General features: G+C 42.1%; 2 protein-coding genes across 2 annotated transcripts; both read left to right on the plus strand.

The window, feature by feature from the left end:
• The first annotated feature begins 328 nt into the window (after window positions 1-328).
• On the plus strand, window positions 329-1,423 carry LOC128910115 (C-C motif chemokine 5-like). The gene is made up of 3 exons (XM_054203009.1): window positions 329-563; window positions 799-907; window positions 1,092-1,423. Exons 1-3 carry the CDS (start codon window positions 455-457, stop codon window positions 1,183-1,185), a joined length of 312 nt encoding a protein of 103 aa, XP_054058984.1. The 5' UTR covers window positions 329-454; the 3' UTR covers window positions 1,186-1,423.
• A 3,691-nt stretch (window positions 1,424-5,114) lies between these two features.
• On the plus strand, window positions 5,115-17,782 carry LRPAP1 (LDL receptor related protein associated protein 1). Its single transcript, XM_054202884.1, has 8 exons — window positions 5,115-5,329; window positions 10,394-10,538; window positions 10,937-11,061; window positions 12,444-12,564; window positions 13,502-13,660; window positions 14,187-14,269; window positions 16,559-16,735; window positions 17,034-17,782. The coding sequence occupies exons 1-8, from the start codon at window positions 5,147-5,149 to the stop codon at window positions 17,097-17,099; spliced, it is 1,059 nt and encodes a 352-aa protein (XP_054058859.1). The 5' UTR covers window positions 5,115-5,146; the 3' UTR covers window positions 17,100-17,782.
• Window positions 17,783-26,711: the final 8,929 nt, after the last annotated feature.

Raw genomic sequence — 26,711 nt, forward strand, 5'->3', positions numbered from 1 at the left:
AATGGTGCAACTTGAGACCATTTCCTCTCATCCTATCACTTGTTACCTGAGAAAAGAGACTGACTCCCACCTCTCTACAATCTCCTTTCAGGTAGTTGTAGAGAGTGATAAGGACTCCCCTGAGACTCCTTTTCTCCAGACTTAACAACCCCAGTTCCCTCAGACGCTCCTCGTAAGACTTGTTCTCTCTTGAATCTGAAAGTCACAGCCCCATGGCCAGCACTTCCCCTTCTGTGGTTTCTTGGCCATCTCCAGTTCAGCAAAACTGGGCAATCCTGGCATAATTTCCCTGATATGATACACTTGTTTTGTTTCCTTGAAACCCCGTGCCCACCCAGTGGCCAGGGAATAAAAGGAGAGCAGCGGCAGCAGCGGCCAAGCATCGTGCAGAGGAGACCCCTGCAGCCACCCCAGCTCCAGCCCTATTCACGGCTTCCTCAGCCCCTGCAGCACCATGAAGGTCCCTGCAGTTGTCCTTGCCGTTCTGCTCCTCGTGGCCACCTGCTCACCAGCTGAGGCCCGTCTTGGTGACTCCAGCTTTGCTGCATCCACCCGGAAGACAGGTTTGCTGTCCCTCCCCGGGAGAGAGCCCCATCCCCATTGATGGGACCCTCATGTCCATGGGGAGGGCTGGGAGCAGGTGGGACATCACCAGTGCTGGGACTCAGACTCGGGGACGGAGGCTTCCAGGGGGTGTCCCTGGGGGATACACAGGGGATGACGAATCCCCTGGGAGCCTCAGGCAGAGCCTCCGCCACACTGTGGGGTCTTACTGGGGTGGTCTCTCTGCCCCCACAGACACCATCCCCACCGTGTGCTGCTTCAGCTACATGCACCGCCCCATTCTGCGCAGAACCATCGCCTCCACCTACACCACCAGCAGTAGCTGCCCCCTGCCCGCAGTGGTGTGAGTACCAAACACTGTCAGGGGTCGAGGTGGGATGGCCGGGGCAGCACCCCAAGCGTGGCCAAGGGTAGCCATGAGGGGGAAGGGGGCACAACCAGGGACACCCAGGATGCTGCCAGCAAGACCCAGTGCAGATACCTCATTATCCCAGCTGAGCACCCCAATGTTGGTTTTCTCCTGGCAGCCTCGTCACCAAGAAGGGGCTGAAGGTGTGCGCGGACCCCCAGGCATCCTGGGTGAAGGAGTATGTGAAGCGCTTCCAGATGCAGATGCACTGACCCTTCCTCACTACCATCCCAGTGCAGTGGGCTCGGCACCCAGCACCAGATGCACAACAGAATGCTCGAGCTGCATCCTTCTTCAATGGGAAAACTTATTCTGATTGATGTATATTTGTTAAATGAAATTTTGTTTGCTAACAAAGTAAAAATACAAAAATGATTTAAAGATATCAACATGCTTGTTAATGCGACATCAAGAGTTTTGATGCCTAAATAAAGTCTTTGGATTATCAAACCCTTTGGGTGTCTCTGAAGTTCCTGTTGAAGCCCTGACATGAGAGACATCTGTGGTCTCCCAGAAGGAAGGGAAAGACACCCTGGGAAACATCTAACACATCACTTTCCAACTGGGGCAGACTTTTGGCTAAGGTTAAAAGGTTCACAGACATCACTTCAGTACACCCTCAGTAGGGTCCTGGGGAGGCCAAGTGAGGGCATATATGGACAAAGCTAGCAGCACCTTGCAAACCCACCACACTTCCCCTGCCTGCCCTGCATTTTGGCTGGCTAGGCTCAGCCTGCAGACCCTATTGCTGGGATAGAAGATGGAGATGAGAAAGGCCATAAAACAGCTTTCATTTCCAGAGTTCTGCAACAGAGTATTTGAAACGCTGGGGAGTCTCTATTACTCGCAAAAAATTTTAGATGTATATAGAATATGTGAAGGCACAAATTTAACGGTGAACTAGTTTGGTAAAAACTGAAGCCAGAAGCAGCTGGTCCAGCTCTTACACTGACTCTTAAAGGAAAAGATGTCCTGACACTGTACTCAGAAGAATGTAACTTAAATCACGTTCAAGCCTCTGAATGTAAGCTTCAAAGTCCTCCCCTCTTTTATTCTCCCAGGAACCATGGGCTGTTCCATAAGTGCAATTAAACTTTCTTCCGTCTTTCTTTTCACCAAGACTTTCTCTGATTTTTTTACTACTTTGCAATGTCATCCTCATTCCAAATTTCTCTAATTTTGTTTTTAAAGTAAGCAGAGGGCAGAAGAAAGACTTCTGAAATTGGTCTACATGATGTTTTCTTAATGTTTCTTTTTTAATAAGGATAACAAAGAATGAATACACAAAAAACAATGGTCCATCAACTCAGCTACAACCTCTGGAACAATTCAAACAATAGAGTCCGCAATAGCTTAACATTTCCACTGCTTGTATCAGTTTTGGCACAGTCTCAGGGATTCAGCTGAGCTGCTTTTCAACTGTGCTAAGGAAAACTGAAGAGAAAATTTGCCCCGAAGTGCACAGGAAAGGGAAACGATGGAGTTGATTTCCCATCACCCCCACTGCATAGAGGTGCACTCTATGATGAGTTTGGCCTCATCAACACCAATGTAAATCCAAAGTCTCTACACAGAAGTCCATAGAGTTATTTTGGCTTTTTACCTGTGGGAGTGAAGCACTTGGACCAGGACATACAGAACAATACCAAGCAGTGGTCACTTGACACAGACATAAGAGGACTGAAGAATGAGACCCAAAAAGCCAGCATAAGAAAACTAATGGTGCTGCATCCCTTACCTATTTCTAAAAATGTTCCCAGTGTAGCTCGAAAACTTGAGCAAAGAAGTGAATAAAGCTATGCATAACTACGCTTAATACAAGAAAAAAAGTGGGAACCTGAAAGAGTTTATATAGCATGGAGGTTGAATTTTTTTGCAGAGAGCCTGAAAACTCAATCAATACTTCAAATGACAGACAAGACGAAACCATCTGTTCCAGAATGACTCAACGATGCATATATACACTGTAATAATGAGACTAAAAGAAGTTCTAGATCCTAAAATTGATGTGGAGAGCCTTGCAAGATTTGCATAGGGCTGATGGGCTTCTTTTCCCATCACCATTTCACTATACTTCAATGTATACTTCAATGCTCACTTCAATTGCTCTTCAATGCAACGTATACTGCAATACTTTTGCCCGCTTCAGCAATTTAGTCTTATAGCAACAGCTTCTAGGTTCATATGACCGAGAATCTCTGCACTGATTTAGGAAACTCTGGAAGAGAAAAGACAAGATGTTTATATTGCTTACAAGGCAAAAATGAGAGCCCAGTGAAAATCCTCCCCAGTGCATTGTGCTCAGAAATCTCATTATAGTTTAGGCAATCTATTTGTTTTCATATGACTAATTTATAATGCATGAAGGCTTGGTGTTGACAGTACTACAGAGCTATGCTTTAATTTGCTCAAGGTCACACATGAGATCTGAGGTGAATTTATGAAGCGATCTTTTGCCTCCACCACCAGCTAGGCTCAGGAAAGTAACCCCACCACTACCTTACTAAACAAACTCAACACAGAAATACCCAACTATGCCGAAGACCTAGTACTACACAAGCTTGCAGTGTGCAAAAGAGAGGACGACAAGAGAAGGAACAGCTTTCTTCGCCACCTTCCCCTCAGAATCACCCACCTGGAGTGTGTTCTGCATCTTCTGCGCTTCTTTCATAGCAGCATTCAATTTTAGCAGATTTTTTTTTCAACTGGGGAGGATATATACCAACCCTGCATTAAATATTGGTCATTTTTGCTGCATCATGGTTTTTTTTCTTAATATGGGTTGACTTAATCACCTCCAAAGATTTCCTGTTGCCTACTGTAGTTCTCGACTGCCCACCTGAGAAGGAAGCACTGTGAAGGGAGACTGGTGCCATGCAGGATAGGGCACTCCTGCCCAAGAGCTGCACTCTCAGCACACACTATCAGCCTCGGGGCCATTCTTGTAGGTCACCCCTTGATAACTACCCAATATACTCGTTACTACTACCACATTCCTCCTCCTCCTCACATCATCAAACCCTACATGCTGTCCTGGGTAGAAGTGTCAGAGAGTCATAGAATGGTTTAGGTTGGAAGGGACCTCAAAGATCATCTAGTTCCAACCTCCCTGCCACAGGCAGGGACACATCCCACTAGACCAGGTTGCTCAAGGTCCCATCCAGCCTGGCCTTGAACACTTCCAGGGATGGGGCATTCACAGCTTCCCCGGGCAACCTGCTCCACCGTCTCACCATGCTCATAGTGAAAACTTTCTTCCTGATACCTAATCTAAATTTACCCTCTTCCAGTTTGAAGCCATTACCCCTCATCCTATCACTACACACCCTGCTCAAGAGTCCCTCCCCATCTTTCCTGTAGGCCCCCTTTAAGTATTGAAAGGCCGCTATAAGGTCTCCTCGGAGCCTTTTCTTCTCCAGGCTGAACAACCCCAACTCTCTCAGCCTGTCCTCACAGGAGACGTGCTCCAGCCCTTTGATCATCTTTGTGCCCCTCCTCTGGACCCGCTCCAACAGGTCCTTGTCCTTCTTGTGCTGAGGACTCCAAAGTTGGATGCAGTCCTCCAGGTGGGGTCTCACCAGAGTCGAGTAGAGGGGGACCAAGGGAGGACAGAGTCCTTCTTCCTCTCATAGGGAGTACTGGGGAACTGGTCCCCATTCTTGCCTTCCAGCCTTCCTGAGCTGCCTTTCTTTTTTTGTATACTCTTGAACTCTGTGCTAGTATCTGAAAACTTTGTTCGATCAGAGGCGTGGTGTTTAGACCCATACGCCCCCTTTTCCTCGCACAGCTGATAGCAACACCTCGCTGAGGGGCACACAGGGTGCAGAACGTTCACTGTAGTTATTACAGGCTGCAAAAAAAAACCTACAAAAGCTGCCACATCCAACATATTTCCACATTTTGTGAAGCAAACACTGAGGGGAATGACACGAAGCCACTTGAAGAGAAACAGTCCAAACCTAATTCTTCTCACGCTACCCGGACCCCAAAACTAGGCACTGGATTTTCGACCTACAACGCGTTTTCTGCCTGTTGTCCCTCCACAAAACACACCCCCTTCCCTCGCCGAGGAGGGCGCGGAGCCCGCACCTTAGCGGCCGCCCGCCCGCTCGGGGCCTGAAGGCGGGAAGCAGCGCGGCATCCCGGGACTTGTAGTTCCCCGTCCATCGCGACATGGCGGCGGCGGCGCGGGCTGTGGCGGCTCTCGGTGCTGCACTCCTCCTTGCCGCTGGCGTCCAGGCCAGCAAATACTCCCGGGAGGCCAACGAGGGGTTGGCGGCCGCCGGCGCCAAGCGGCGGGAGGCCGGGGAGTTCCGGGTGGTGAGGCTGAACCAGATCTGGGAGAAGGCGCAGCGGGTGAGTGAGGCGGCGGCGGAGGAGCGGGGGCGATGGCGGCGCTCTGAGGGAGTGTTCTGGCAGAGCTCTGAGGGGGACCCAGGGCCAGGCTCGGCCTCTTCGGACACTCGTTCCCTGTCAGCCGCCTCAGGGGGTGAAGTGCGGCGGGAGAAGCGGCGCGGGCGGCGGCTGGAGCTCGGGGCTGGTGTGTGAGGAGAAACCGAGGCTGCCCGGCCCGGCGTCGCCTGGCCAAGCCGCCGGCTGGGTGTCGGGCCTCCGGGCTGCCGTAGCTTTTGTTTGGATTTTAGACCTGGCTGCCCCCGACGGGCAGCTCAGAGCGGGACCCACACGACCCCGCTCCCAGGGGGCTCTGTGGACCCGCAGGCATCTGGGAACAGCGGTGCTGTGTAAGGGCTTCTCTCAGGAGGTGTCTCCTTTGCCCTCTCCTGCCATGTGTCATGGGAAGTGTTGATCTTCCCATCTTTAAATCCACCAGTTAAAGGACTTGCCCAGGAAGTGGAAGAGAGTGAAGTCTGTCTGGGTACCGTGGAGGATCTGAGACTGCCACCTGCACTCGCTGGTTGGATGCTTTAGCCCCTTTCTTTTAGGGGCATGATGCTTTCAGCGTGTCCTGTCTGAAGGCAGTAGCCTTAGTTCCTCCTTTCACAGGACAGGAGCTCACTGCACGGGAGAGTAAGAAACCCTCCACCTTGCCGGTTATGTCACCAGTGGTATTTCATTTATACCAAGTGATGTAGTCACATGCGAGTTGACCAGCAAATGGGCATCACCATTCCCAGATCAGAGCCTTAATTTTTACAGTGATACTTGAGCTTCTCTCACTCTGAGCTAAAAACTGTTTAATTAAAGTGAAAATACAGTCAAAATATTCAATTACGGTGGAAATATTTAATTACAGCAAAGCAGAACAGCTCAAACAGGAGGGGAGGAGCGCACTGCACACCTATCTTCATGCCCTGAATATTGTGGAGCGTGGAAGTTAGAGTCATAGCTGGTAAAGGTTCAGTTCTCTAAGGCAAAGGAATATAGTTAATATTGGTCATGGATTTCCTGTATCCTGGGTAGGCATTTACCAGCCTGAGCAATTGAATTAGAGGCAGGACATCCCTGAGTTTAGTCAAAAATAGAGGCCCTGCCTTAGTGCTTCCTCCCAATGTGCCAAAAGAAGATAGCAAAAATACTCCTTCCCTCAATGGGAGATGGATGGGGTGGGGGATAGGGCAGTGTGTGATAATGAAACTCCAGATGTGAACAGACAGCTGAAGAAGAAACAACATGGAGACAAGAAATAACCTATAATGATAGTTTTGTCGGTTTCTCTTATTTTTCCGATTACAGTCTTGTTTCATTTTCATACCTGTATCTTTTGGAATTGAAATTTGAGATGCTTTACGTCATCTACATTAAGATGCTAAAATGTAAAATGAAGTTAACTGTGTCAGAATAAAGAACTAAGCTTTAGTAAATTCTATACGCGTGAGCCAGATTTTAGAGAGGCAACACCTACTTGAACTACATTTGCCACCATCTCAATTTCACTTTTGAGTACAGTTGACACCCAGCCTGCATTTTAGAATGTGATTTTTCGGTATGTTTGGGCAACGTCTGGAATAAGAGGAAAACTGAGCCTGTGTGTTAGACCTAGTTTGAAATACTTGTGAGTGCCAATGCTGCACCCTCTTCCCCTCATTTTGGTTGTGGTGGAGATAGTACTGAAAATAAGGAACTCCTTTGTTTTTACATAAAAGATGGATATTACAGCTCAGCATTGCAACAAAGAGCTGGATGATCAGTCCTTCAGAAAGCCCAAAAACGTTACTTCATGAGAGCCAGGAGCTGGCAAGTCAGAATTCCTTCCTGTTGCCCTGAGGGAGGGAGGAAGGGAGGGTTTGATCTTTCTCAGAATCTCTTTTCATAGGTATATGTTTTGTATAAAAACTTTGAAAAGTTATTTTAATACAAGAGTTCTTAGATCCTAATTCTATAGTTTTTTGAACCAATAACAGACATTATGTGGGTTTCACAAGGTACATGGTTTGGCGTGCTAGTCTCTAACAGTCCGCTGTGCTGTGGTGGTTGCTGTTCATGCAGTTCTAGCAACGCTTTTTATTGGGGCTTCCTGGCCATCCCAGAGCAGCATTGGGCTCCGGAATCTAGGGCATGTTATACCTAAAAAATTTGTAGTAAAGAACGCTTTCTTCTCAGAAGCAAGGGTGTAGATAATGATATTGCAAGTAATGATTGTAGCCAGGCAAACAGCAAACAACGTAATTGTTGTAATGTTTCACAGATTTCCAGCACTCATTCCCAGAATTGCCAGGTACCTATCTTGGATGTTAATGTTCAGGCAGTATAAGGTATAAGCGTAAGGAACTTGGTACTTTATTTAATCATTAAACTTAGCTTTTTCACCTCTAGTTAGTGGTTCCAACATTCAATGTTAGTAAAGTGATGTGGAGGCGGCTTACCTCTTGACATTTTTTACCTAGTGTCATTCAGGGTCCTACATGAGATGATCTTGAAGGAAGCGGTTCTTGAACTATATACTTTAAATTAGCCTATGTATTCACTTCTGTGTAATAAATGGAACAGGCAAGGGGCTTCCAGCAGGTTTCAAAGGATTTATAATGTTTTAAAGGACAGTTAGTTGAGCTTCATACTAAATTACAATGAGAATCAGAAAAATCTTATTGGAACTGGGAGAAATATGAATAGAATTAATTTTTTTTTCATTAAGGAACAGTGGGCTTAATATGTAGTTTCTTGGTTTTATTAAGAGTTTAATTAATGTTTGATTGATGATGAGATGTCTCCAAACTTTAGAAGTTCTGATATTCCTCTCTGGAACTTTTTAGAAAACACAAAACTGTATGTGTTTATGAGATTGCACTAACTGCAGAGAGTATTTGATATAAACTGCATTCTGTAATATTTTATACAACAGTGTGTCTCTGATGATAAAGACATCTGTTTAAAAGATTGTTTTTTCCTATTTTTGCAGTACTAAGGAGCTGAATTAATTATTACCTAAGTAATTGCTGGTGATTTTTTTTTTACGGAATTTGCTCAGCCTAACTACATATTAAGTCCGTGCTTCTTGAATGCTGACATTAGAGTACAGAAATACTGAAATGATTGGTCATTTCCATTTCAAAAGCTTATAGTAAACTTTTCACTCAGTCTTCCTCCTGAAGCATCAGCGTGCAATTCTTGCTGAGCAAAGCGTTGTTACTTGGTGCCACTGCAGCAATGACACTGGCTGTTCAGGTCATCCTGCTCCAGAAAAGCAAATAAGTACATGATTAGGGTTTTTTCGGCTTTAGCCCGTACTAAAAATCATAAATAAAGTGGTTCCTTCTAAGTGCTTAGCTTTTATCAAGCAGTTCCCCAAAAGTAGATGGTAAAGAAGACAATAGGCATGCTCCTTTGCATTAGTATTAAAGGGATCAGAAGTTTTAATGTGTTCTATAAATTTTGTATTTACCTGTGATTGTAACTACTCTAGATTTTAGTAAATTATTTCAGTAAGCCAACTGCAAGATACAAAAAAATCTTTAATTTAAAAATTAAAATAATTATATTCAGTAGCACAAGACTAATTAATAGGACAGCCTAAGCTGAAAGTAGCAACAATAATGTGCATAGGTTCCTGAATTCCTGTCAATAGGAATTTAGGGCATTAGCTCAAAATAATAACATTTTCCTAGTTGCTTTCAAATAACCTACTGACACTCAAATGAATGGCTGAATCTTTTCAGTATCATTCTGATGTTTAAAAATGATACTGAGTTCTGATTCTGTGTTTATTAAACACGCTGCTTCCTCACTGAAAATGATAATTTTTAAAATCTGTAATCTGATTTTAATGACAAAAAGAAACCCTCCAGTAAATAAGCTTCTCCTAGCCCAGGTGGTTCAGAGCTGGATCTGGGCTCCCAGGAGCTGTCTGCTCAGTGGTCAGGGGTAGAAGGACTGGGGCAGCTCAGGCAGAACTGCACTGGGAGTCACACTGCTCGTGTTTTGATCTCCTCTCTTCTCTGCGCTTTTCCTTACCTCGCTTTCTTGTTATTAACATGCGTGCATGCACACACAAAAGAAATTCTGAGGCATTAATATGATTTGTTACATTTCTTTGTTTTAAACTGAGTATCTAATGTGTTCAAAATCTGGAAGTTCAGACTCAGTTTACAGCAATGCTGCTTAGCCAACTGCATATTAGTCGTTGTTGTTCCTATTTTCTCTGTAGTTCACAAAATTTCAAGATAACCTATCATTCATTTAAGTCTTAATTTTTTTTTTGATAGCTTCAGCCTCAGTATGTTATCTTTTTGTTCTGTTTTGCGGGACAGGACTACCTCTAGGTTTTGTATGTTTTTAATGTACATAAACCATGTTAAGAAGCGATCTTAGAAAATTTTACGCTTTGATCGTAGTAGAAATTGCTGATGAAGTAGCTTTTTGACCTGCAAGGCCATCCTCAGTGTCCTGGTAGTCTGCAAAACCACACTGACAAATAAAATTTACTGACTCACTATAACTGTATGGTTACTACAAGAAAGCACATGTGGTGGCAATGGCATGTTGTTTGAGAATTTTGGTCATTACTGCCTTTTGTGAATTAGTGAAACTGGATTGATTTAATTAATTATTTTTTTACATTCTTTGTTACTGGTACTGGACATTTTTAAGGTAGAGTCTGTTTTAGAAGGTGGTCCTGTTAAAAGTAGGGGGGGAAATCCCATTTAAATATTACTTGAAGGAACACCAAAGAAAGAAACAGATTTTTATCCCTTACATTATTTCCCTGTTATCCAAGTAGCCGAAGAGCTGAGAGAGAAAGCTACATGATCACACTCTATTAACACTAGTATGCTGGGGTTCATGGGCAAGAGGTGTTATGTGTGCAGTGGCTCATATGTTAAGGCCCTTAAATTCAGATGGATACATAGCATTAGAGTAAAATATGTGCTATACTGGCTACGCATCTATATTGGCTTCTGAGGTAACAATGCAACAGGAGGTGACTCCACATAACGGAATACAACCTTTCTCTGTTCTTGTTAGCTTCATCTCTCTGCTGTGAAACTGGCAGAGTTGCACAGTGATCTAAAATTGCAAGAAAAGGATGAGCTAAGCTGGAAAAAACTGAAGGCTGAAGGGCTAGATGAAGATGGAGAGAAAGAAGCCAAACTTAGACGCAACTTGAATGGTAAGGTATACCTTTGAAAGAAACCAAACTTAGATGCAGCTTTGATGTAATGGTAAGGTATCTTTACAGAAGGAGTTTAAACTTTGCATCAGATGCATGCATGGTTAGACACCTGTGTTTGTGTTTGAGCCGTTAAATAACAGGTTGTCTTTCCAGACGGTGACCACACACAAGTTCCTTGGTGGTCAGTAGGGAGCTGCAGGAGGCTAACAGATTCCTTTGCTCCTGATGTTTTCAGAAGATGTCATTAAACCTGGGACCTCTGTGTCTTAAAACTGTTAGCTTTTCCACTGTGAGCTGCAAAATCCAGCTCTGCAAGTCAAGGATGTAACCAATCTCTCATCTTCTATACATCCGTAATTGGTTCTGATGTTTCTGTATCTTCTATTCCCTTGCAGTCATTATGACTAAATATGGAATGAATGGAAAGAAAGACTCTCAACTAGTTGATACCAACTACATTAAAGACGGTACAGAAAGTGATACACTAGATGATCCAAGACTGGAAAAATTATGGAGCAAGGTGAGTAAGATTTCCAGGAACTGGAGTATAGGAAATCAGTGTTTCTCCACTGAACTATTGCCTGTGTCTTCTGAGAGCCCCCAGACTTGGAATTGAATAGCTTTACTACTCTGCTTTTAATTCCTGGCCAAGCTGCTGTGCTTTGTACCGCACATCTTTGTGCCCTGAGAGCATCCCACCTGCATCCAGGTCACCAGGTGTGACCAAAGAAAACACACACATCAGTCTGCATGGAGGGTAGGATCCTGGGTCCACTGAGGAAAAACAAAATTTTTCCTCAGATTTCACTGAACTCATGATTTCGCTTCGTGTGACTGTTACACAGTGTGGTAGTATACCTATGGTGTTTTTCGTGTTTTTCTTATTGTTGTTTCTGGGCTTTTTAAAAAAGGCGCATTTAAAATAGAACCATTTCATAGACTCTTTAAAAGTGAAATGTGTAGTGAGGAGTGTTAAATTAAGACTTTCCCAACCTGGTATTCAAGTGAAAATTGCCAGGATTTGCATTAATGCATAAAAAATAGAAAGTGTACTGTCACTCTGGGCAGTTAAAACTGGTGAAGTCATAATCTTCAAAAATTAAATAATTGAAGTTTTAAGAAACAAGCAGTCAGGTAAAGCAAAGAATTCTTACACCAGTCTAGTGCAGTGGTAGTAGAGCAGAGAAAAAGATTTACTGGGTTTTAAAATGTTACTGTGACTAGATACAGCTCTGGCAAGGGACATGACATCATGTGCTTTGGGGAACAGTAAACTCCATTAGATAGAAACATTCCCTAAGCAAAAAAAAAAAAGGGTTGGGGCTGAATAGATCTTAAAAACGTTCACTATTGATCATGCATAGCAGCAAATAAGTCACCAGATTTGTGTGGGTAGTGCTCCAGCTGTCTGACCAGTGCTTCCCTAATTGCTAAAAAGTAGTTCAGTGAGGAACAAATCACTGCAGAGCAAATGCACAGCAGGATAAAATCTTGGCTTGCCAGTAGAGTAAGATTAAGTAAGACTGTGCTTAATATCAGGCTGCATCCCTCATGCAAACACTCCCCTTTCAGTTGCATATGGAGCTCCATGGCCCTGTTTCTCTATTAAATTGATTTCCATGGAATAGAAATGGCAGACACTTTTCACTGGGTAGCCCATAGCAAGTCTAGTTTTGTAAGTCTGAAGCAAACTTCCTTTTGACACGATTAAAGCCACCGTATCCATCGATGTCTAAATCCTGACCTACTACTAATATAGAGGGATTTAAAACAAAAGATCTTAAGGAAAAGCTGGACTTAATAATTTTCGAAATGTGGTGGGAAGTAGGAAGAAGTTTTGGCAGTTGAGTGCACTTAAAAGCACTTGGCCTGGAAAGCACAATGAGCTCATGTTTCTTTCAGGCCAAGACCTCTGGGAAGTTCTCTTATGAGGAGTTGGATAAGCTTTGGCGAGAATTTAAGCATCACAAAGAAAAGATTCATGAATACAATATTCTGCTGGAGACTGTGAGCAGAACAGAAGGTGCCTGAACATTTCTCTGATGTTTCAAGATCCGTACAGCTCTTTTCTCTGCCCTTTGCCTCCATTGTTTCCAAGTTTCTGTGAAATTCCTGTAGTCTTACATTTCTATCAGAACTGCTTGCAGATGCTGACATTTCCAAATACTTGCTGGGTTTAGTTCTGCGTTAGCTGCGAAAAATCTTGCCAGATAGTGAAAATGTTGCCATTTCAGTTTTCTGATTCTGCCTGCGTTTCAAGCAGGGAAGATACCATCAGATTAGCAATGATGACCATAGTATTTTACTGGAAATATGCAGCATGCGTAGATCCACTGCTGCAAAATACGGCCCTAAAGTCTGCAGAACATGCATGTTTTATCTCAACAGCTGGGAGCCCAAGAGGATATACTTGAATATCTTAGGCACTGAGCCTGAGGTGTATTAAAACATTGAGGATCTGAAACCAGCTTGCTGTACTAATCCTAGCTAAAATTGTTAGAGCCAAAGTATTTTAAAGCTTATAGGCAGTTTGATGTTTGCATTGTAGAGTCCAAGCTGAAAGCTGCTAGAAGTCATTTCAATGTTAGATGTCCTGATTGGTTCATGTAATGCCTAGGGAAGAGGGCACAGGACTCGTCAATCATCCCTACTCCAATTCGTTGGGATATTCCTAACCTAGGAAAATACAAACATTTCCTTATTAAAATCTTGGCTGGTGGCCAGTAGGAATTAAAAGGCGTTTCTGTAATATCACCCTCCAGAGCACTGAGGGGCATTGATCTTAATATTGACCTGCAAAAGGAATTGATGCCTCTCAGAGTGTGGTGTGGATGCTTTATTTACACTCAGCTCAAATGCTAAGAACTTATCTTTTATTTGACTCAGACTTGGGGGATTTGTGGAGCTTTTGACCTATCAGGATTTGGCCTACAATCAACAACACTTTTTTTCTTCAACAGATATCCACAAAAATGTTATCAACCCATCTGAAGAGAACCTGGTGAAAGAGGAGATCTTGCACAACAAACACAGAGAACTCAAAGACAAGCTAAGAAGCATCAATCAGGGATTTGAGCGTTTGCGTAAAGTCAGTCACCAGGGCTATGACACAACCAGTGGTATGACACAGTGGTGTTTTTTTTTTATTTGGGATTAATTTCATTTTTAAAAAATTAAAAATCAGTGGGCAAGTAATAAAATGTAGTCACAGTATTGCAGTACATGGTGTGACCACAACGGGATGATGAGATACAGCCAACCTGTTCTATTTAGAAGCCAACACTAGAAGCCTAAATAAAGGAGAGGGACAACCTGTAAAGAGTATAGTTCTGTCTTCCATGCTGACATGAGAAGGGATATTACGCCTTCATCCCCAGGAGCACAGGGACGACATTGCAGGGCAAGCAGTGCTGTTATTCAGTTCCTCGGTGTTTTTTTTTACTTTTTAAAAACTTGCTACAGCAATACTGTAGTTTTAAGTTAAGTACTTGGATTTTTCTCCCTTTTTGTCCAGATAGTAGACCTATCAGTAATGCAGTGCTTAATGGGTCTGTGTGTGTGTGTATGTGAGAAAGCATGTTTAATACAAGCTGGGCATAAAAGCATTGGGTCCAGATTTTCATTTAGTGGTATGTGTTTGTTTAGAATTTGAAGAACCAAGAGTGATTGATTTGTGGGACATGGCGAAATCAGCCAATTTCACTGAGAAAGAACTTGAATCTTTTCGGGTAAGTAGAATTCCAGTTAGACCTCTTAGGGAAAGATGTTTTCCCATGTAAAGAAACACTCAGTCTTACTCGGAGTGCAGCCACTTCTGTATTGCTTTTCAGACACTATAAAAAAGAGTCATGCTGCCTTCCTTGTATTTCAGATATACAAACATGTATGTAACTAGCCATATGCATGGTTCTGTTGTAATCAGCAAAATGAAAATCCTGAATCCCAAGCAAGTGTTGCGTATTTTAAATCTTTAAAAGATCAGGCCCCGCTTGTTTGTTTCCAATGCACCAAGTTTCCCTCTCTTACCCAATGTCTTAGTGTAGTTACTTCTTTGGGAAGCAGTGTACTCTATATACCCAACAATTTCCCTCTCATGCCTACCTCTTGCACCGCTACCTTCCTGTGTTGGAGCTCTGTGGAATCGATCCAAAAGTACCAAGATAAAGACCACTTTTCAAGGAAATATTATCGAAATTAATTCCTGTGGGATTCATACTGGTTTTATTTAATTCAAATTGCATTGAGATAATGGTGGGGTTTTTTTATCTGACTCTACCTGTTTATCAGAATAGATTTTGGTTGTTAGCGTGGAGAAGTACCTCTTCAGGGCTTCTTCATGGAGTTGCGTGTACTTACAATGTTGTCTTACCCTCCAAGGCATGGCTCGGGACACCTTGAAATTCTTTCCAGATAATGTAATGAGAGAGTTTTAACTGCCTGGGACAGGGGTTGACATCTGTCTCTCCTAGATGTCAAATATCCATCTTATTTCTTTTAACTCATATGCATCCCAATTCTCTTATGAAGAAAACATTTTAATTACACTGATTTCAGTGGCCCTGCTTGTAAGAGTAGCAGAGGAAAGCCTGCTGATGCCTGCAACAAGGCTTCTGCTGTCCCCAGTGGGACATTCTCGTCAGGAACGTACAATTGCATGAGAGGTAAATTTGACCTTCATATTTGCCACAGGGAAAAAGAAAAACCCAATTCCATAAGCAAGAACACATATCTGCTTATTAATTTTACTGTTTTAGTAGAAATCTTCATTGAGGCAAACCTCATCACCAGACCAAACCTGTCTTGTTACCGTGAATGTTGGGACATCCTAGCAAAAGTAAGACAGTAACAATCACAGTGGAACATCTGCCTATTTAAAAAGTCCATGAGAGCAGAATCAAAGAAATCATGTGCTGATTCCGTTCAGCCTTGTTTGAGCATATGAAGTTGTGTCTTCTCCTGACTGGCCACAGTGCCAACCTTCATAAGGGTTTCATAATGAAAGATAAAAGTGCTGCTCTGCTGGTACATCATCTGAGAGGAGCAGCTAAAATGAAACCCCAAACTAAGGTCCTGAAGATAGTATGTAAAACAGACTGGGATATTCTACAGCAAAAGGAAACTATTTTCTTGTCAAAAGTGTTGAAAACAAAACCGCTTTGCTTTAAAAACTGAAGATCTATTAGGATGATGGATTTTTGTTATTTTTTTTTAAATTGTCTTGAAATGAGAGGAATTTTGTCAGCCACCAGGACTGAAACACACCAGTGACCAAAATTAAGTGGGCTCTGTCAAACAGAGGGATTTCACTGTTGGATTTGTCAGAGCTTTTCTGTATGTTATGCATCGAACTGTGATATCACAGTTTGAACTGTTCATATCCTCTTCAGAGAGGACACGTCCTAAGATGCAGAGAAACTGAATTTACTGTCTTGAAGTAGCAAAACAAGAACATGCTTTGGTAGGTAGAGACATTATGCATTCTTTGGTCCCCTTTGCAGTGTACCAGGTTATCTGAGGATGATCACTGAACACCATAGTTAGTCTGGCTTTGGGACTTTTTGTTTGTTAATTAGTTCATCCTGTTTCAGATTCATCATAGCAGACTGCAAACCCAGAAAACGTTTAAGTCCAAGCAGAAAATTGGAAATCCAGGACCTGGTTTTGAAAGGAGGCTTCTCTTAAAAATTTTCTATCTATCTGTCTCCCTCCTCCCAGTCCACTATTCTTACGTATAAACTTTTATTTGGTACTCACTGCTATCATCTCCTACCACCTCACAGCCGTCAGCAGCCTCCTTTTGAGGACTCTGCAGTGGGACATTTTCAGCACCTGCCTTCAAAATTGGGTGTCTGGGTGGTGATGATAACGTGTTGTCCAGACATTTTTAAGAAGCAGGGAACTGAAAAAGCTTTCTGTGCTTGACTTAGTAAAGTAGCATTAGGGATGTCTTGTCAAGAAAAGAGAGAGGAAGCCTTGGAAAGAAAATACTGTGAAGCTGTGTGTATTTGTTGTCTTAGGAGGAGCTGAAACACTTTGAAGCAAAAATTGAAAAACACCATCATTATCAGAAGCAATTAGAGATTTCACACCAGAAACTGAAGCATATAGAAGGAACTGGAGATAAGGATCATCTGAACAGAAACAAAGAGAAATATGCCATGCTGGAAGAAAAGACAAAAGAACTAGGATATAAGGTCAGTATAAATCCAGTGTACATACATGTTGAAAGTTTAATTCAGTAGTAGAGGGTATGTAGATTATCCATGCAAGTTGAATGACTTCCAGAGGGGGCGTTTAAGGCACACCAGTGCTCCATGTTTAGTACAGGATATGCATAATTGTTTTTTATAGACCTAACTCTAAAATGCCTGAATCCTCCCTTGTCTCAGCTCTTTCTGTTGTCACATATACTGGTAGCAAAATCTGAATACATGATGCTGATAGTTCATTGTCTTACTAAAATTTATTTGATGTGTTTTGTTTTTCTACTAGGTAAAGAAGCACTTGCAAGACTTATCCAGCAGAATCTCTCAAGGTCTTCAACACAATGAATTATAAAGATTTGTTCTCCTTCATGGGATCAATCTATTAACACAAAACAGAGAATGTGGGGTTTTGAACAGGATTTACCAAAGGAGCCCTTCTGAAATAGTAAGGATTGAACAGTGTTGTCCTGTAAGAAATATTTTTTTTGCTCCACTTAATTGCCAGTTTTGTATTTGCACTGTCAAATTAAATTATTAGATTATGAATTTAAGTTGCATATCTTGGATCAAGTAAATCTTACATCTGAATCAAGTAACAGCCTTTGAAATAAACAATCATGTCAAAAGGAAAAATTTTTCAACTCTGGGAGGATTCCTGCTCGTAAAAAAAAGTACTGATCTGATAGTCAGGAAAGGTATCCTGGTCAATGAAGGCAAACACTGAGGTACAGGAAGTTAAAACAGAGGCCAGAAAAGTCTTTTATTTCAGTGCTTGGCCTACTACATTTCCTACTGACGGTAACAAAAGTACTTCTACTGACTTTGAGCAGTGGCTCAGATCTGCACTGTATATGAATCTTTCATGTGAGGAGGGGGTGGAAGAGCAAGGAGGGAACAAGTATTGAGGTCAATGGTCAATTCACACAATTTAGTTGTAGACTAACACATCTGTAGTTACTGAATGTATGTGTACAATTATCTTACTCATGGTTGCTTGGTTTTGTTACACTTAGTCATTAAAAAATTAAAACAAGATACTGGTGAGGCTTTTTTTATTTTCTTCCCTCTCATTTAGTGAGAAGTAACCAGACCTGGTTTTTGAGCATGTTGCTTATTCCTTTAAACTTAAGTTCACTCACACATTAGTTTTTAAGACAGGAAGGGTAGTTTTACACCACGAGAATGTGTCTCCGTGTTCTGAATAGGCAGAAGGCTCTCTACAACAGCTTCTCTACAATCCCCAGTAAAGATGATTATCGCTTTCCCTTTTGAGACAAGATTTTTCTGGTTTTCATCAGAACTTTGGCAAACATTAGCCATCTGTGTTGAAATTTTCTATAATAATAAATCTGACCCTTTGTTTCCAAGGAGTGTTTCACATGAAACTATTCCAGGAGTAAGGTTAAGGCAAAGGTCCAGTGAAGGTAAATCGTTACAGCTGTGTGGTTGAGAAGCTTTGTCACTCACACATTGCAGCACTGTAGTGTGCTACATGAGGAGGCTGTCCTTGAGCCTCTGTTGCCATAGTTGTTCCATGAGAAATACTGAAAAGACCCATTCAGTCAGAATCAGCCACTCTGTGTATGATTTATCCAGTTCCTGGGTCCATGGTGGGTTAAAAGTAGTATAATTTTGTACGTAAAGAATATTTCATAATGTGCAAGTGATCTGAACCAAAACTGTGGTAGCAGTCTTACTTTGAGATTCTGAATATCTTTGCAGCAGCAAGCTTTTTTTTTTATTATTTTAATATAAGCTAACTGTTATTTATATTACAGAGAATCAGTCCATCATGAGAAACAGAGGCTACCATTAATTAGAAGTCATCTTAGAGATGGTTCCATTCACATAGTTTATGGTGTACGTCCCCTTTGGTTGGTAAGCTAAAAAAAAAGTAAATCCAAAAATAGCTAAAACCCATTTATGAGAAGAGAACTGTTTTGGTTTTTTTCCTAGACGCTGCACGCTGGTTTTTTCCACAGACTATCACTTTAAGGGCTGTTCAGCCTTCTTTAACGCAGCAGTAGCTGTGTCTTACAGGTTTATCTTCATCATGATTTTTTTCAAGGTGAATGCTACATGTCTATACTACATGTGGAAGCTGCAGACATCACTATGATGTCCTTCATTTTTCCCTTTGGCAGAGTAGGAAATAAGTCCATGTACTACAGGTCAGTTTGGTGGTCGGTGGCTGTAGCCTTGTTTTGTAACTTGTGTTCGGAGAGGCCCACATTAGAGGAAAGGAACTAAGCAAAGCACTGAAATCTGAGCTGTTTCGACACTGCTGCTGGGGGAAATCTCTTGCACAAGGGAAAGCAACGTGGATATCTCAACCTACAATAAAGACAGGCAGAGTAGCTGTATGCTCTGCACAAGAGCCTATAGCAGAAAGCTGGGTTTCAGGTGTGTACCTGCAATAGGATATGCTTCTTGGAGAACGTCTGAGGAATTGTGGAATATCACAGAACACAGAACCAGGGTCAGATCAGCAGTGGTAATGGTTGTCTTCAAGTGCAGAGCTCCTCTGTAAACAGAGGTGGTGGCTGTACCATGTCTTTACCCACCACGCCATGACAGTAATCAGGCTCAAAAGCCACGTAGGCTCCAGCAGAGAACACTTGGCAAGCGCTTTGAAGTGCAAGAGACTGACAAAATATTTACATGTCACAGTAATTTCAAATTATGAACAAGTCATGGATTATCAGTGGCAAAGGGTGGAGCCTGGGGTCAGCACAGTCACCTCTAGTTATTTGACACAGCTGTTAATGAGTCATTGGGCCCAAAGATTGTTCACAAAAATCTAAAGAAAAAATACTAAACAGCAGTGGTTGCTGCCCCCAAATCTAGCTTCCCTTGAAATAGTCTGTAGCTGAGTTGGAGTCTGCAACAGCACAGAGAAGACATTGGGAACAGTCTCCATTCCTGTCAAGGTTCTTTGGGGCTTTTCCCTACTTCTTGAGATCTCAGGACAGTGAACAGGCTAGTGAGTTTTAAAGTCTGATTTCAGTCGTTTCTATAGTCTGCACATTCCACACATCAGTATACATACAGGTCAGTTAATTATTACAGGGTTTAAGCCTCCAAAAAAATTCATATGGCCAAAATAACAAGAGTGGGTAGTCTTATAATGTAGACACTAAAGGTTAAAAAATAGCTTGAGTCACCACTCTTGTGTTTCTGTAAATAGCAACAAAAATTCAAAGCCAAGAAAAAAGGTATAAGTGAAATATGCCTACAGTGCTGTATCTAGGGAAAGGTGAACAATGAAGTTCATAGGTGAGACTGCATGGAAGAGACATCTGAATGAGAAAGAAATAGCAGCTTTTAAACAGTGGTCGAACCTTCTCTTCCTTCACTGATATTTTATCTGATCCTTTTGTAATTATTCAAATTACCAAGTTTTTCAAGCCACTCTGAGAAACAATTTGAAATACAAAAAGTAGGAACAGTAGAAGGAGGGAAGAACTGCATTTCTTAAGAAACAAAAAAAAAATCAGAACATTTTAAGCTTTATACAGTCTGTCAAATTCTGCCCTGAAAAAGAAACTCAATTTAAATAAACGTGTCAGTGATTTCACATAGGACAGATTTTATTTATTAAACAGGTTGGGGTGGAAATGAGAGGGAAATAAATACACAAGGCATTAAATACAACTAAAATAACCAAATCTTTCTTAAAATAAACACTATGTCCTACATGCTGGTAGAGGAGCTCAGATCACATCATTCTACCAAGACAAATAAGGAACAGCCACGACGGCAGATGCATTTCTGTAATTATTTCCCATATCACCTCCCAAGGAATTGTGATGCCTAATACATCAGGCAATAGCCAGAGTATTTAAATTCACCAAGCAGAGACCATTCACATTTTGTAAGCTGAAGCGTCACCTGACTTACTTTGCAGCCCCATCTCCCAACAGTGACCCAGATCCTTCAGGTACGGATCTCAGTGCTTGGGAGATGATGGAAGCAGGATCCTTGTTAGGGTTCTCCTCCTGCTTCTTCTGTGTCAGGGTCCTCTGTGGGGCTCCCTCTCGCCAGGTTAATTGGGCATTTGCACAGAAGGTGACAGGGAGCAAGAGACAGAGAAACCAGCTTATTTTCAGAATGTGGCTGCCTCAACGGCTGATCTCAGATGAGTGTTTAGAAGAGCTTCAGGAGGTCTTCACGCCCCGACTGGGGAGCAGAAGGCAGCTCCCTGCTGAAGAACAGGCAGCGCACCTGTGTGTCCGCTGCCTAGATCCAGCACGCAGGGTCTGCAGCTCTGCTTAAGCAGGTGTCTCACCCCACTGACCCTAAATGGAGCTGGCAGGGGCCCTTACTCATCATAGTTTCCGTTCTGCCATTTATTCAATAGGTGAGTTTAGGTGAATTGGTGCTCCATGAGAGAATGCAGGTCCCCAGCCAGGATCCAGCACGCCCAGAAACCAGAGCATTGCAGTGGAAGCCAGGCTGCTGAGAGCTCCTCTGCAGGCCCTAACCCAGGATCAAAAGCACAAGCATAGTGCTCAGCTCAGGACTAACCCAGGCAGAGGTAACACACAGTTCATTCATGTGCTCGGTTACAACATATGCAACGTCCACAGACTTTCCCTGTCATCATTTGGCTCTGCTTCAGGGAGGTATTTGGGTTTGGGGTTGGTTTGTTTAAAAAGGTGCAATATACATACCAGTTAATAGTACAGAGGCAGTTCTAAAATAATTTTGAAATATAATTTTTCTTTCCGTAGAATTCCATAATTCCATTTAATTAGAATAGAAGAAATAAATAAAAAAAGCCATGAAATATAAGCCAATAAATGGAACAGAACATTGCTTTTAGTACAGACCTATCCTTGTAACAGAGAACAGGGAGCTATGAAAGATGAAGACTGCATTTTCCATATACACTTACGTTACCTAACAAACAACTACTAAATCTTGTCAATACCAGAATCAATTTCCAAATACAAAACCCAATTAACCCATGTATTTCAGGCTGTTCATATGGCATCTGTTGTTAATCTACAAAAAAAAAAAAAAAAAAAGAAAAAGACTATGGATTTCTCTTACTAGTATCCACAGTCATAAAATGGAAGTGTTCGTAAAATCTGTCCACTTGAGCCTAAATAAGTTTATAAATTCTCATCCACAGTAAATATTTCAAGTGGAGCCATATTTATTACAGCAATGATTGTAACCCAAATGCGTTTATCAATAGCCCTTAATGCACTTACATATCCAAATCTTCATGTATATTATCCCACCACTCAACAGAAGAGCGCTTTCCTAAATCAAAAACAAAATAGTACACAGATATTAATGCTTAACATGTGAACATAAAAACAATGGATACATTAATATAGCTGTAGATATTCTGTTCCTTCACTGGTGTGTGAACTTATTAGAAACCTGCACACATCCTTTTTAATAAAATTAATAAATTTCAGTCTCAAAGGTTGTTTGTCAAGGATTGGTCTACTGGAACTTAAACCGGGTGATTTCTGTAGGGCAAAGTGAGTGTTCAGTCTAATTCAAGAGGACAGCTGAACCAGAACCGTTAACTGAACGGTCCTTCAGTGGGAAAAGAGTCCATTCTCCACCCTCAATTCAGATCCAAGTTCTGGGACTCCCATTTACAATTCCAAATACACCCAGTCACAGTGTAGAGAGTCTTCATTTATACCAGTTCCTGAGGCCACTGGTGAGCTGGTATTTGTTCTGTTTTGAAGTTCAAGAAAACAAAAGAGGAATGAGAAGGACTATGTGCAAAAAGTGACAGCTCCATGGCACGAGTTTAGGAATCCAGGTTTCTCCTCATTTCAGTTCAACAGCAGACTCCTGACAGTGGGAAATGCAGTCATTTTCTCCCAATTTTTCTAAGGAAGTTTTCAGTTTATACCTTGTTCCTAATCTGTACGGAACTGACACAGGTTCTTATAGGAAAACCATATTCCAACAGTCGGAACATCTTCCACCCAGGTAAATGTGGCCTAGAACACTTCAGTTACCCTTCTCTGAGCCCTTCTTCAAGCAGCAAATAACCACAATCTATACGGGACACATATGTCTCAGACAGTGCTTGCATTAGCCCCGTTTGCCGGTGTCGCTAAACCCTTACCCCTGATCAATTCTTTCAGGTCTTGTGCAAACTGGCCCTTGTTTCCTTGCAGAGAAATGAGTTTTGCAGAACCGCAAAATAAAGGTTTCATTCATGACTAGTTATTAATGCAGGGTAAGAGCATGATCTTAGGAATTGTTTTCTTTCTCATTTTATTGCCATCTGTATAAACAGCTATGCTAAAATTTTTGAAGGAAGAAAACAGCCAATGTACTAAACCAGGGCAATCAGAAGTCCAAATCAAAGTACTGCTGCAGTACATATCCAGGATTAGAGAAGAGACAGAGTAAATGTATTTAGCCACAGGCATACAGTGAAAATAAACATGAATTCTTTTCAGCGCTTTCAAACCAAGGAATGGAGCAACTCATCCTATTCAGCTTTGACCACTTACAGCTTCCCAGTCACACAGTGGAGACTGAGAGCGGGGGTAGGTAGTTCAGTGTTTTCATCTTGACAACCTTGCTGCTTGGCCACCACGTTTTCTTTTACCCAGTTGCTTCTGGCTCTTCCCGCACTGCTCAGGGCAAGGACCATGCTGATACAGAGAGAGACAGAGTTCCTGTCACAGCCCAAACCCAAGATGTGGCCAGCTACAGGCCGTAACTTGCACCTTGACAGTTCCCCAACCAGATGGACAGCAATGAGAGGGTGGAAACCTGTTAAATGTCGTCAGTGTAAAAGAGGGCTTGGCTGGAGATAACGCATGCTGGAAGGAGTATTAGTGTCAACAAATCTCAACAGCAGCCCACCTGGGAGCCCAGTCACCATGGGAAATGCACTCTCGCAGCTATCATTTGTGGTCACTGGTATCATGCATTCACTGTATAAAGCACAGAGATGGCAAAAATTCATCTAAGAGCAGTTCCTGGGCTTTCGCTAAACCTGAGCCATCTCTAGCAAATCTCCCAGGTATTGTAAATAACACTGGTATAGCTGAACGCAGATTTAGGTGCACCTTTGTGTCAAGTCAGGGAGCTCTCTGCATCATAGCAGGTCCCAGCCTCCACCGTCCCTCACTCAACGTACATACTAAGCATTCAAATACTTTCCACAGAGGAGAAAAACCAGACTTCATGCAAGGGCATCAAGATGCACTCTATCACATGTGCAGCATGTGCCTCTTTAGAGTGCACATCGGCATTAACCATCCCACAGTTTCCACTCCATTCCTGGTAGAGACAATGCTGGCACATCTTCTGTTTGACCAATGGCAACCTCAGCCTGTTCCAGGAAGCTCCACTTCCTTGCTACACCACACTTTGGACCAGAAGCAACAACCCAGCCAGCAGTCTCCAGCACTGGCCCAAACCTACATTTCACGTACTCAAACACTCTTTTTTGTCACCCTGTAGCGTTGCCCTTTTCTTCTGTCAGTACAATAGCTGGCCTACAAGGACAACTCTTGCTTTCCAGCTCTCTGCTTACCCCTACCTACTTCTCCATCAGCCGCCGATATGAATTCTTACCGTGCTTACCAGTTTCTGTCCAGTACTGCTGACTGCCGGCAGTAAAAGGACAAAGAATGTTACAGCAGGCAAAGGCTGTCTTCAGGGTACAACTTTCAACTGCAGCGGGCAGAGACACCGATGTGCGATGAATCTGAGCAATTCATTACATAATAAAACTTTGGTATCCAAAGGCCAGATTTCGTTCCGAGCGTGCAATCTGCTCTATTTTCTGTATATGAACTACCCATAAATTGCCACCTCAGCCCACAGATGAGTAAAATTTAACTTGTACAATAGCAGATGCTAGGGCTTTTTTTTTTAGTTTTTTTAGGGGGGGGATTTCACAACAGTATAAAGTACTGTAGAGACAAATCACTGTCGTGCTAAATCTGCTTTCTGATCCCACCCCCCCACTGCACATTCCTCAAATAAGTTGACACTTATTATTTCAGTAAAATGGTGATGTTACATACGCCTCTGTGTATACAGTGGGGATAATAAATCTGAATTATTTCTAAGTGTAGACAAATGTTTGAAAGCAAGCGAGTTTTAAAGTTAACTTTCGCTTACCCTAAAGTTTTTACTAAACTCAAAGTTTACTTGGCAGCTGCACCTTCCTAAACCTGCCCGCTGCCTTATAAAGGTGTTTATTGTATCAGAATCCAGGATGTGAATGGCATGTATTTTCCTATCATTTATCTTCCAGCCTTTCAAAGATATTCCACAGGAGAGCTGGCTTTAATCTGTAACCACCTGATCATCACTCTCCTAAGCCCCAGAGTAAGGCTGCCCTAAAGCCCGTCATCTTTCAGGGAAAGCAAAAAACTGAACTCATCAGACCCATCCAATTTTTTCAAAAATTATACTTTTCCTTAATTCTACTCACCTACACCAAAAAGACACATTTACAGAGCTTCTCCTTACAAATATCCATTTAATAACTTCTAATTCTTCCATCATTACTCTGTTTTGTTTTTTCTTATTGAGGTATGATGTTAAATGAACATTTCCTTTCAACCTAGATTGCAAAATAATATTTGTAAGACTGCCAAATGAGAGATGAGCATCTTCCCATAAAGCTAAAAGGTGACATAAAAATGTAACAGCACTTTCATCTGAAAAAATACACGATTTTAACAGAAATGAGCTGCTAGTAACCCATAAAATTCTGTATCTTCTCCCTGTGGCCATTTTAGCAATATTACGTGTGTTATCCCAGAAAAACTAGAAAAGGTGCTTACCAAAGGGTGCATGTTTCAGCATCTCATAAAAAAAAGTAATCACTCATAATGCAAATTTGAGTATATTTTTCCAAGCTGCAGTAATTAAAACTGTTTTGTTTACAACAATGAGGAAAACGAGGAATTTTTCCAAGCTATTTGCTAAAAACAACTCTTGGGGCAGATTTTCACACACATTTAGATGCCTAAAGACACCTGCTGGCATTTTCCGTGATTAGGTGCCAAAGTACTATTAAAACCCAGTCAACTATTTGCGTTGTTGGGCAATTAAATGCCTCCAAACTCCATCCCTCCTTCCCACAGCACATCTTAACTTGGAGAAATAACATCACCCAAATACTTGCCTATAAAAATGTTCCATAACAGTTTATGAGCAACGCCGTAAAAACCACTGATGTAGTAGTTGCATTTGGCAGTAGCCTGCTGAGCAGGACGATCAGAAAGAAAGAGGTATGTACCCAACACGTGCTGACACTGTGCTTTCTCATCACTGAGAGCACTTCTGCCATGATAAAGTACTTCAAGAGCATCTTACAGAAGTATGAGCCACATCACGTTGTTTTGTTCTGGTAATTAATTCCTCATACTCCCGGTCAGGGCAGGAGGAGATCTGACTATAGGAGAATGCTAAATTAAAAATGATCAAAGCCTTCGCTCGTACCAGCAGATGTTACGAATCGCATTTGTCTCCAAAAGTGTGGGAGATCTTTCGGGTTTTTTGCAGAGCTCTGAATCTGGAATGATCACAAACTGTATTTTAGATCACTTGTGCACAAGTTTTATGTAAGGTGTGTGAATAAACCCCGAACTTCCTACATTAACAGCAGTACTAGAGTTAATCCATGGAAGCTACATGGTGAGCACAGGCCAGCTCATAGGATTATGGTTTGACTTCCATTTTCCCAAGTTCACCACTGGAAAGTGAAGGCATGTTATTTTATTTATTTAGGAAAAATGTTTGCTGTGAGGTCCTGTTGTTCAAATGAGAGAACTTTTGTTTCTTCAACAAAAACTTCCAAGCCTATGACTTGACAGGGAGGCTTGCAAGGAACTGCAAAAACAACGACCAACCAGTTTTAAACAGATGCAACAATAAGGTTTGGCCTCCTGCTTCAGCTTCCTAGTCATCATTTAGTGCATGAGAATATGAACTGAATTTAAAAAAATAA

Source organism: Rissa tridactyla, chromosome 5, assembly GCF_028500815.1.
Source record: "Rissa tridactyla isolate bRisTri1 chromosome 5, bRisTri1.patW.cur.20221130, whole genome shotgun sequence".
NCBI lineage: Eukaryota > Metazoa > Chordata > Aves > Charadriiformes > Laridae > Rissa > Rissa tridactyla.